A 12,803-nucleotide genomic window follows, 5' to 3' on the forward strand; every position below is an offset into this window, starting at 1 on the left:
GTATAAACCAGTATGGACCAGTACAAACCAGTATAAACCAAGATAAAGCACTATGGACCAGTGCGGACCAGTATGGACCAGTATGGGTGAGGGCGGCCGCCGTGCCGGGGACAGCCCTGCAGGATGATCTGCACGTCCAGCTGCGGGGGAAACCAGTACGGACCAGTATAAACCAGTATGGACCAGCACAGACCAGTATAAACCAAGATAAAGCACTATGGACCAGTGAGGACCAGTATGGACCAGTATGGGTCAGGGCGGCCGCCGTGCCGGGGACAGCCCTGCAGGATGATCTGCACGTCCAGCTGCGGGGGAAACCAGTACGGACCAGTATAAACCAGTATGGACCAGCACAGACCAGTACAAACCAGTATAAACCAAGATAAAGCACTATGGACCAGTGTGGACCAGTATGGACCAGTATGGGTGAGGGCGGCCGCCGTGCCGGGGACAGCCCTGCAGGATGATCTGCACGTCCAGCTGCGGGGGAGACCAGTATGGACCAGTATGGACCAGTATGGACCAGTACGGACCAGTATAAACCAGTATAAACCAGTATAAGCCACTATGGACCAGTATGGACCAGTATATGGACCAGTATGGACCAGTATGGACCGGGGGGGCATCAGGAGCAGGGACAGCCCTGCAGGATGATCTGCATGTCCAGCTGCAGGGGAAACCAGTATGGACCAGTATAAACCAGTATGGACCAGTACGGACCAGTATGGACTGGTATAAATTGCTATGGATCAGTATAAACCAGTATGGACCAGTACAAACTGGTATAAACCAGTAAGGACCAGTATGGACTGGTATGGGCCAAGGGGTCATCAGGACCAGCGAAACCAGTACAGACCAATACAGACCATTATGGATCAGTAAGAACCAGTACGAACCAGTATAAACCAGTACAGACCAGTATAAACCAGTATGGACCAGTGTCAGGACCTCCCAATCCCCTCCCAGTCCCTCCCAGTCTCTCCCAGCCCCCTCCCAGTTTGTCCCAGTCCCCTCCCAGTTCATCCCAGTCCCTCCCAGTTCATCCCAGTCCCTCCCAGTCCCCTCCCAGTCCCTCCCAGTCCCTCCCAGTTCATCCCAGTCCGTCCCAGTCCCCTCCCAGTCCCTTCCAGTCCCTCCCAGTCCCCTCCCAGTCCCTTCCAGTCCCCTCCCAGTCCCCTCCCAGTTCATCCCAGTCCCTCCCAGTTCATCCCAGTCCATCCCAGTCCCCTCCCAGTCCCCTCCCAGTTTGCCCCCGGTTTGTCCCAGTTTGTTCCAGTCCCTCCCAGTCCCCTCCCAGTTCATCCCAGTCCCTCCCAGTTCATCCCAGTCCGTCCCAATCCCCTCCCAGTCCCTCCCAGTCCCTCCCAGTCCAAACCCCAAATCCCCATTTTTCCCCTTTCTCCTCCGTTTTTAACCCTTTTTTCACCGTTTCTTCTCCGTTTTCCCCCGTTTTTTCCCCCCCAGTCCCTCCCAGTTTGTCCCAGTTTGTCCCAGTTTGTCCCAGTACCTTGAGCAGCTGCCCCAGCAGCCGCTGGTGCCCGCGGCCCAGCACTGGGAACCCTTTCTTGTTGGTGAGGAAGAGGCGGGTGGGGAGCAGCGCCGCCCTCACCGGCTCCCCCAGCCAGCGCGCCAGCGCCGGCGCCGACGGCAGGTCCGGGCCCAGCTCCAGGGCTGCGGGAAACCAGTACAGACCAGTATGAACCAGTACGGACCAGTACAGACCAGTATAAGGCACTAGAATGGCTCTAAACCAGTTCAAACCAGTAGAAACCAGTACAACCCGGCTCCCCCAGCCAGCGCGCCAGCGCCGGCGCCGACGGCAGGTCCGGGCCCAGCTCCAGGGCTGCGGGAAACCAGTACAGACCAGTATGAACCAGTACCGACCAGTACAGACCAGTATAAGGCACTAGAATGGCTCTAAACCAGTTCAAACCAGTAGAAACCAGTACAACCCGGCTCCCCCAGCCAGCGCGCCAGCGCCGGCGCCGACGGCAGGTCCGGGCCCAGCTCCAGGGCTGCGGGAAACCAGTACAGACCAGTATGAACCAGTACCGACCAGTACAGACCAGTATGAACAAGTATAAGGCACTAGAATGGCTCTAAACCAGTTCAAACCAGTAGAAACCAGTACAACCCGGCTCCCCCAGCCAGCGCGCCAGCGCCGGCGCCGACGGCAGGTCCGGGCCCAGCTCCAGGGCTGCGGGAAACCAGTACAGACCAGTATGGACCAGTACCGACCAGTACAGACCAGTATAAGGCACTAGAATGGCTCTAAACCAGTTCAAACCAGTAGAAACCAGTACAACCCGGCTCCCCCAGCCAGCGCGCCAGCGCCGGCGCCGACGGCAGGTCCGGGCCCAGCTCCAGGGCTGCGGGAAACCAGTACAGACCAGTATGAACCAGTACCGACCAGTATGAACCAGTATAAGGCGCTAGAATGGCTCTAAACCAGTTCAAACCAGTAGAAACCAGTACAACCCGGCTCCCCCAGCCAGCGCGCCAGCGCCGGCGCCGACGGCAGGTCCGGGCCCAGCTCCAGGGCTGCGGGAAACCAGTACAGACCAGTATGGACCAGTACCGACCAGTACAGACCAGTACAGACCAGTATGAACCAGTACAAGGCACTAGAATGGCTCTAAACCAGCATAAACCAGTATAGGGCTGAGTTAGGGCCTGGATTTCTGCCAGTTCAGACCAGTATAAACCAGTATAGACCAGTACAAACCAGTATGAACCAGTACGGACAAGTACAAACCAGTACGAACCAGTACAAACCAGTACAGAGCAGTATAAGGCACCAGAATGGCTCTAAACCAGCTCAAACCACTAGAAACCAGTATAGACCAGTAGAAACCAGTATGAACCAGTATGAACCAGTACAAACCAGTATGAACCAGTACAGAGCAGTATAAGGCACTAGAATGGCTCTAAACCAGCGTAAACCAGTATAGGGCTGAGTTAGGGCCTGGATTTCTGCCAGTTCAGCCCAGTATGAACCAGTACAAACCAGTATAAACCAGTACGAACCAGTACAAACCAGTATAAACCAGTATAAACCAGTTTAAACCGGTTTAAACCAGCAAAACCAGTACAAACCAGTACAACCACTATAAACCACTCTAAACCGGTTTAAACCAGCATAAACCAGTACAAACCAGTTTAAACCAGTACAAACCAGCATAAACCCGTTTAAACCAGCATAAACCAGTACAAACCAGTTTAAACCACCATAAACCACTCCAAACCAGTTTAAACCAGTACAAACCAGTCCAAACCAGTCCAAACCAGTTTAAACCAGTACAAACCAGTCCAAACCAGTCCAAACCAGTTTAAACCAGTACAGACCAGCATAAACCCGTTTAAACAAGCATAAACCAGTCCAAACCAGTCCAAACCAGTTTAAACCAGTTTAAACTGGTTTAAACCAGCATAAACCAGTCCAAACCAGTTTAAACCAGTCCAAACCAGTCCAAACCAGTACAAACCGGACATTAGCCAGGCCCCACCCCCTCCCTGCCAGACCCCGCCCCCTCCCAAAGCCCGGCCCTTTTATGCAAATCAGCCTGAAAGCCCCACCCCTTTATGCAAATAAATGGTCATTCATTCGAGGCCCCACCCCTTTATGCAAATCAAACAGTGCTGATACTCCATGTATGCAAATCCCGCCCTGAGCCCCGCCCCTTTATACAAATCCCACTGATGCCCACCCCTTTATGCAAATCCCGCCGAGGCCCTGCGCCTTTATGCAAATCCCGCCGAGGCTCCACCCCTTTATGCAAATCCCACTGATACCCCACCTCTTTATGCAAATCCCGGCCTCGAGCCCCGCCCCTTTATGCAAATCCCACTCATACCCCGCGCCTTTATGCAAATCCCGCCGAGGCCCCGCCCCTTTATGCAAATCCAAGTGATACCCCACCCCTTTATGCAATTCCCACGGATACCCCGCCCCTTTATGCAAATCCCGGCCTCGAGCCCTGCCTCTTTATGCAAATCCCACCCTTGAGCCCCGCCTCTTTATGCAAATCCCACCCATACCCCACCCCTTTATGCAAATACCGCCCGAGCCCCGCCCCCTTTATGCAAATCCCACTGATACCCCACCCCTTTATGCAAATCCCGCCCCGAGCCCCGCCCCATTATGCAAATCCATCCGATACCCCGCCCCTTTATGCAAATCCCACTGATACCCCACCCCTTTATGCAAATCCCGCCGAGGTCCCGCCCCTTTATGCAAATCACATTGATGCCCCACCCCTTTATGCAAATACCGCCCGAGCCCCGCCCCTTTATGCAAATCCCACTCATACCCCGCGCCTTTATGCAAATCCCGCCGAGGCCCCGCGCCTTTATGCAAATCCCGCCGAGGCTCCACCCCTTTATGCAAATCCCACTGATACCCCACCTCTTTATGCAAATCCCGGCCTCGAGCCCCGCCCCTTTATGCAAATCCCACTCATACCCCGCGCCTTTATGCAAATCCCGCCGAGGCCCCGCCCCTTTATGCAAATCCAAGTGATACCCCACCCCTTTATGCAATTCCCACGGATACCCCGCCCCTTTATGCAAATCCCGGCCTCGAGCCCTGCCTCTTTATGCAAATCCCACCCTTGAGCCCCGCCTCTTTATGCAAATCCCACCCATACCCCACCCCTTTATGCAAATACCGCCCGAGTCCCGCCCCCTTTATGCAAATCCCACTGATACCCCACCCCTTTATGCAAATCCCACGGATACCCTGCACCTTTATGCAAATCCCGCCCTCGAGCTCCACCCCTTTATGCAAATCCCAGTGATGCCCCGCCCCTTTATGCAAATCCCACTGATACCCCGCCCCTTTATGCAAATCCCACCCATACCCCACCCCTTTATGCAAATCCCGCCCTCGAGCCCCGCCCCTTTATGCAAATCCCGCCGAGGCCCCGCCCCTTTATGCAAATCCCGCCGAGGCCCCGCCCCTCACCCAGCGCCACGCGTTTGTTGTAGTCCAGCAGCGTCCGGAAATTGTGCCACCTGCGGGACCCAAAACGGCCCAAAATCACCCCAAAATCAGCCCCAAATCCACCACAATGACCCCAAAATCCACCCAGGAACCCTGAAACGGCCCAAATTCACCCAAAATCAGCCCAAAATCCACCACAATGACCCCGAAATCCACCCAGGAACCCCAAAATGGCCCGAATTCACCCCAAAATGGCCCAAATTCACCCCAAAATCCCCATTTTTCCCCCCAAACTCCCCATTTTTGCCCAAAATCCCCATTTTCCCCCAAATTCCCCTTTTTTTCCCCCCAAATCCCCATTTTCCCGCCCAAAATCCCCATTTTTTATCTCAAACTCCCCATTTTTGCCCAAAATCCTCATTTTTCCCCCCAAAATCCCCATTTTTCTCCCCAAATTCCCTATTTTCCCCCCAAATTCCCCATTTTTGCCCAAAATCCCCATTTTTCCCCCCAAATTCCCCATTTTTTGCCCAAAATCCCCATTTTTACCCCAAAATCCCCCTTTTTCCCCCCAAATTCATTTTTTTGCCCAAAATCCCCATTTTTTATCTCCAAATCCCCTTTTCCCCCCAAATTCCCCATTTTTTCCCCAAATTCCCCCGTTCTTGCCCAAATTCCCCATTTTTCCCCCCAAAATCCCCATTTTCCCCTCAAATTCCCCATTTTCCTCCCAAAATCCCCTTTTTTCCCCAAAATCCCCATTTTTTATCCCAAAGTCCCTTTTTGCCCAAAATCCCCATTTTTCCCCCCAAAATCCCCATTTTTTATCCCCAACCCCCCAATTTCACCCCAAATCCCCATTTTTACCCCAAATTCCCTCTTTCCCCCCCAAATTCCCCTTTTTTTGCCCAAAATCCCCCCTTCCCCCCAAATTACCTTTTTCCCCGCAAAATCCCCATTTTTCTCCCCAAATTCCCCTTTTTCCCCCCCAAAATTCCCATTTCTTATCCCAAAATCCCCATTTTTCCCCCCAAATTCCCCCTTTTTCCCCCCAAATTGCCATTTTTTACCCAAATTCCCCCGTTCTTGCCCAAATTCCCCCTTTCTCCCCCCAAAATCCCCTTTTTCCCCCCGAATTCCCCCTTTTGCCCAAAATCGCCCTTTTTCGCACCATTCCCACGTCCTCTCCTCGTTGCCGCCCTCGGGGGGCGGGGCCTCGTTGCCGATGACGTCATCGCGGCCGTCCTCGGGCGCCACCAGCGGCACCTGCACCCAGAACTGCCCAGTACGGACCAGTAAGGACCAGTAAGGACCAGTACGGACCAGTACAAACCAGTACGGACCAGTATAAACCAGTACGGACCAGTATGGACCAGTACGGACCAGTACAAACCAGTACGGACCAGTACAAACCAGTACGGACCAGTATAAACCAGTACGGACCAGTATGGACCAGTACGGACCAGTACAAACCAGTACGGACCAGTACAAACCAGTACGGACCAGTATAAACCAGTACGGACCAGTATGGACCAGTACGGACCAGTACGGACCAGTACAAACCAGTACGGACCAGTAAGGACCAGTAAGGACCAGTATGGACCAGTATAGGCCACTATAAACCAGTATAGACCAGTATGGACCAGTACAGATCAATGTAAACCAGTATGGACCAGTTCGGACCAGTACAGACCAGTAAGGACCGGTACGGACCAGTATGGACCAGTATAGACCAGTATAAACCAGTATGAACCGGTATGGACCAGTATGGACCAGTATGGACCGGTATGGACCGGTATGGACCAGTAGGGACCAGTAGGGACCAGTAGGGACCAGTAAGGATCAGTACGGACCGGTACGGACCAGTAAGGACCAGTATGGAGCAGTATGGACCAGTACAGACCAGTAAGGACCAGTATGGAGCAGTATGGACCAGTACAGACCAGTAAGGACCAGTATGGACCAGTAAGGACCGGTACGGACCAGTACGGACCAGTATAAACCAGTACAGACCAGTACGGACCGGTACGGACCACTACGGACCAGTAAGGACCAGTACAGACCAGTATGGGCTGGTATAAACCAGTATGGACCGGTATGGACCAGTACAGACCAGTACAGACCAGTAGGGACCAGTATAAACCAGTATAGTCCAGTACAAACCAGTAAGGACCAATAAGGGACTGGGGACCTCCCAGTGACTCCCTGGAGCCGTCCCAGTATAAACCAGTTCCCTCCCAGTCCCTCCCAGTCCCCTCCCAGTCCCTCCCAGTCCCTCCCAGTCCCCTCCCAATCCCCTCCCAGTCCATCCCAGTTCATCCCCGTTCCCTCCCAGTCCCTCCCAGCCCCTCCCAGTCCCTCCCAGTTCCCTCCCAGTCCCTCCCAGTTCCCTCCCAGTCCCTCCCAATCCCCTCCCAGCCCCTCCCAGTCCCCTCCCAGTCCCCTCCCAGTCCCTCCCAGTCCATCCCAGTCCCCTCCCAGTCCCTCCCAATCCCCCAAATCCCCATTTTTAACCCTTTCTCCTCCATTTTTCACCCGTTTTTCAACGTTTTTTCCCCTCCCAGTCCATCCCAGTCCCTCCCAGTCCCTCCCAGTCCCTCCCAATCCCCTCCCAGTCCCTCCCAATCCCCTCCCAGTCCCTCCCAGTCCCTCCCAGTCCCTCCCAATCCCCTCCCAGCCCCTCCCAGTTCCCTCCCAGTCCCTCCCAGTCCCCTCCCAGCCCCTCCCAGTTCCCTCCCAGTCCCTCCCAGTCCCCTCCCAATCCCCTCCCAGTCCCTCCCAGTCCCTCCCAGTCCCTCCCAGCCCCTCCCAGTCCCCTCCCAGTCCCTCCCAGTCCCTCCCAATCCCCCCAAATCCCCATTTTTAACCCTTTCTCCTCCCTCCCAGTCCCCTCCCAGTCCCTCCCAGCCCCTCCCAGTCCCTCCCAGTCCATCCCAGTCCCCTCCCAGTCCCTCCCAATCCCCCAAATCCCCATTTTTAACCCTTTCTCCTCCATTTTTCACCCGTTTTTCAACGTTTTTTCCCCTCCCAGTCCCTCCCAATCCCCTCCCAGTCCCTCCCAGTCCCTCCCAGTTCCCTCCCAGTCCCTCCCAGTCCCTCCCAGTACCTGTGTGGAGTGGTGCCCGCAGTGCAGGTGGGCGCTCAGCCCCCGCGCCAGGTTGGGGTTGTGGCCCCCCCTGAGGGGCACCAGGTGAGCGGCCAGGCCCAGGTAGGCCCCGAAATCCAGCTCCTGGCGCAGGGCCTGCAACGCCCGGAATTCCCAAAGTTATCCCAAAATTCCCAAAACCCCCAAAATTCCTGGAGTTTCCCCCAAAATCCCGCTCGGAACTCGGCGAAATTCCCAGAATTCCGCCTTAAATTCTGCCCCAAATCCACCCAAAATCCGCCCCAAATGGTGGACCTGGAGCTCAGAATTCCCAAATTTATCCCAAAAATTCACAAAGTTTCCCAAAATTCCCGGAATTCCCCCCAAAATTCCCCCAAAATCCCGCTCAGAACTCGGCGAAATTCTCAGAATTCCGCCTTAAATTCTGCCCCAAATCCGCCCAAATTCAGCCCAAAATCCGCCCCAAATGGTGGACCTGGAGCTCGGAATTCCCAAATTTATCCCAAAAATTCACAAAGTTTCCCAAAATTCCCGGAATTCTCCCCAAAATTCCCCCAAAATCCCACTCAGAACTTGGCGAGACTTCCAGAATTCCGCCTTAAATTCTGCCCCAAATCCGCCCAAATTCAGCCCAAAATCCGCCCCAAATGCAGGGCCTGGAGCTCGGAATTCCCAAATTTATCCCAAAAATTCACAAAGTTTCCCAAAATTCCCAAAATTCCCCAAAATTCCCCCAAAATCCCGCTCGGAACTCGGCGAAATTCCCAGAATTCCGCCTTAAATTCTGCCCCAAATCCACCCAAATTCAGCCCAAAATCCGCCCCAAATGCAGGGCCTGGAGCTCGGAATTCCCAAATTTATCCCAAGTTTATCCCAAAATTCCCAAAACCCCCGAAATTCCTGGAATTTCCCCCAAAATCCCACTCAGAACTCGGCGAAATTCCCAGAATTCCGCCTTAAATTCTGCCCCAAATCCGCCCAAATTCAGCCCAAAATCCGCCCCAAATGCAGGACCTGGAGCTCAGAATTCCCAAATTTATCCCAAAAATTCACAAAGTTTCCCAAAACTCCCAGAATTCCCCCCAAAATTCCCCCAAAATCCCACTCAGAACTCGGCGAAACTCCCAGAATTCCGCCTTAAATTCTGCCCCAAATCCGCCCAAATTCAGCCCAAAATCTGCCCCAAATGGTGGACCTGGAGCTGGGAATTCCCAAATCTATCCCAAATTTATCCCAGAACTCCCAAAACCCCCAAAATTCCTGGAATTTCCCCCAAAATCCCGCTCGGAACTCGGCGAAATTCCCAGAATTCCGCCTTAAATTCTGCCCCAAATCCGCAGAAATTCAGCCCGAAATCCGCCCCAAATGCAGGGCCTGGAGCTCGGAATTCCCAAATTTATCCCAAGTTTATCCCAAAATTCCCAAAACCCCCGAAATTCCTGGAATTTCCCCCAAAATCCCACTCAGAACTCGGCGAAATTCCCAGAATTCCGCCTTAAATTCTGCCCCAAATCCACCCAAAATCCGCCCCAAATGGTGGACCTGGAGCTCAGAATTCCCAAAGTTATCCCAAAAATTCACAAAGTTTCCCAAAATTCCCGGAATTCCCCCCAAAATTCCCCCAAAATCCCGCTCAGAACTTGGCGAAATTCCCAGAATTCCGCCTTAAATTCTGCCCCAAATCCGCCCAAATTCAGCCCAAAATCCGCCCCAAATGCAGGACCTGGAGCTCGGAATTCCCAAATTTATCCCAAATTTATCCCAGAATTCCCAAACCCCCAAAATTCCTGGAATTTCCCCCAAAATCCCGCTCGGAACTCGGCGAAATTCCCAGAATTCCGCCTTAAATTCTGCCCCAAATCCACCCAAAATCCGCCCCAAATGGTGGACCTGGAGCTCGGAATTCCCAAATTTATCCCAAAAATTCACAAAGTTTCCCAAAATTCCCGGAATTCCCCCCAAAATTCCCCCAAAATCCCGCTCAGAACTCGGCGAAATTCCCAGAATTCCGCCTTAAATTCTGCCCCAAATCCGCCCAAATTCAGCCCAAAATCCGCCCCAAATGGTGGACCTGGAGCTGGGAATTCCCAAATCTATACCAAATTTATCCCAGAATTCCCAAAACCCCCAAAATTCCTGGAATTTCCCCCAAAATCCCGCTCGGAACTCGGTGAAATTCCCAGAATTCTGCCTTAAATTCTGCCCCAAATCCACCCAAATTCAGCCCAAAATCCGCCCCAAATGCAGGGCCTGGAGCTCGGAATTCCCAAATTTATCCCAAGTTTATCCCAGAATTCCCAAAATTCCCCCAAATCCCTCTGAATGAACCCAAAACCCCCCAAATCACCCCAAAATGGACCCAAAAATTCCCCAAAATGCCCCAAAATTCCCCAAAATGCCCCAAATTGCCCGAAAATGCCCCAAATCCGCGCTCACTTTCTGGGAGTTGCTCCGGACGTGCTCCAGGGGAGAATCCGGGCGGATCCAGGGCGAGAGCTTCCCCACGATGAGGGTGTTCCAGTCTGGGAGCCAAAATGCCCCAAATTCACCCCAAAATCCAACTCAGGGACCCCCAAATCCCCCAAATTCACCCCAAAATGCCCCAAATTCACCCCAAAATCCACCCGGGGACCCCAAAATCCCCCAAATTCACCCCAAAATCCACCCGGGAACCCCCAAATCCCCCAAATTCACCCCAGAATCCAACTCAGGGACCCCAAAATCCCCCAAATTCACCCCAAAATCCAACTCAGGGACCCCCAAATCCCCCAAATTCACCCCAAAATCCACCCAGGGACCCCCAAATCCCCCAAATTCACCCCAAAATCCACCCAGGGACCCCCAAATGCCCCAAATTCACCCCAAAATCCAACCCAGGGACCCCCAAATCCCCCAAATTCACCCCAAAATCCAACTCAGGGACCCCCAAATGCCCCAAATTCACCCCAAAATGCCCCAAATTCACCCCAAAATCCAACTCAGGGACCCCCAAATCCCCCAAATTCACCCCAAAATCCAACTCAGGGACCCCAAAATCCCCCAAATTCACCCCAAAATCCAACTCAGGGACCCCCAAATCCCCCAAATTCACCCCAAAATCCAACTCAGGGACCCCAAAATCCCCCAAATTCACCCCAAAATCCAACTCAGGGACCCCAAAATCCCCCAAATTCACCCCAAAATCCAACTCAGGGACCCCAAAATCCCCCAAATTCACCCCAAAATCCAACTCAGGGACCCCCAAATCCCCCAAATTCACCCCAAAATCCAACTCAGGGACCCCAAAATCCCCCAAATTCACCCCAAAATCCAACTCAGGGACCCCCAAATCCCCCAAATTCACCCCAAAATCCAACTCAGGGACCCCCAAATCCCCCAAATTCACCCCAAAATCCAACTCAGGGACCCCAAAATCCCCCAAATTCACCCCAAAATCCAACTCAGGGACCCCCAAATCCCCCAAATTCACCCCAAAATCCACCCAGGGACCCCCAAATGCCCCAAATTCACCCCAAAATCCACCCGGGGACCCCCAAATCCCCAAATTCACCCCAAAATCCAACTCAGGGAGCCAAAATCCCCCAAATTCACCCCAAAATCCAACTCAGGGACCCCAAAATCCCCCAAATTCACACCAAAATCCACCCGGGGACCCCCAAATGCCCCAAATTCACCCCAAAATCCAACTCAGGGACCCCCAAATCCCCCAAATTCACCCCAAAATCCAACTCAGGGACCCCCAAATCCCCCAAATTCACCCCAAAATCCAACTCAGGGACCCCAAAATCCCCCAAATTCACCCCAAAATCCAACTCAGGGACCCCCAAATCCCCCAAATTCACCCCAAAATCCAACTCAGGGACCCGCAAATCCCCCAAATTCACCCCAAAATCCAACTCAGGGACCCCAAAATCCCCCAAATTCACCCCAAAATCCAACTCGGGGACCCCCAAATGCCCCAAATTCACCCCAAAATCCACCCGGGGACCCCAAAATGCCCCAAATTCACCCCAAAATGCCCCAAATTCACCCCAAAATCCAACTCAGGGACCCCAAAATCCCCCAAATTCACCCCAAAATCCAACTCAGGGACCCCAAAATCCCCCAAATTCACCCCAAAATCCAACTCAGGGACCCCCAAATGCCCCAAATTCACCCCAAAATGCCCCAAATTCACCCCAAAATCCAACTCAGGGACCCCAAAATCCCCCAAATTCACCCCAAAATCCAACTCAGGGACCCCAAAATCCCCCAAATTCACCCCAAAATCCAACTCAGGAACCCCAAAATGCCCCAAATTCACCCCAAAATCCAACTCAGGGACCCCCAAATCCCCCAAATTCACCCCAAAATCCAACTCAGGGACCCCCAAATCCCCCAAATTCACCCCAAAATGCCCCAAATTCACCCCAAAATCCAACTCAGGGACCCCAAAATCCCCCAAATTCACCCCAAAATCCAACTCAGGGACCCCCAAATCCCCCAAATTCACCCCAAAATCCAACTCAGGGACCCCAAAATCCCCCAAATTCACCCCAAAATCCAACTCAGGGACCCCAAAATCCCCCAAATTCACCCCAAAATCCAACTCAGGGACCCCCAAATCCCCCAAATTCACCCCAAAATCCAACTCAGGGACCCCCAAATGCCCCAAATTCACCCCAAAATCCACCCGGGGACCCCCAAATCCCCAAATTCACCCCAAAATCCACCCGGGGACCCCAAAATCCCCCAAATTCACCCCAAAATCCACCC

General features: G+C 53.3%; 1 protein-coding gene across 2 annotated transcripts in view; it reads right to left on the minus strand.

Annotated features, from left to right (window-relative positions):
- PRMT5 (protein arginine methyltransferase 5) overlaps positions 1-12,803 on the minus strand; it is a 47,610-nt gene that overhangs the window by 31,854 nt on the left and 2,953 nt on the right. For both annotated transcript variants that reach the window (XM_082299530.1, XM_082299529.1), the window contains exons 3-7: positions 10,485-10,570; positions 8,049-8,183; positions 6,114-6,220; positions 4,964-5,013; positions 1,508-1,671 (exon numbers count right to left, since the gene is read on the minus strand). In XM_082299530.1, the coding sequence (XP_082155656.1) occupies positions 1,508-1,671; positions 4,964-5,013; positions 6,114-6,220; positions 8,049-8,183; positions 10,485-10,570 (542 nt within the window). The remainder of the gene's footprint in view (positions 1-1,507; positions 1,672-4,963; positions 5,014-6,113; positions 6,221-8,048; positions 8,184-10,484; positions 10,571-12,803) is intronic.

This window comes from Coloeus monedula, assembly GCF_965178545.1.
Source record: "Coloeus monedula genome assembly, chromosome: 32".
In the NCBI taxonomy this organism is placed as follows: Eukaryota; Metazoa; Chordata; class Aves; order Passeriformes; family Corvidae; genus Coloeus; species Coloeus monedula.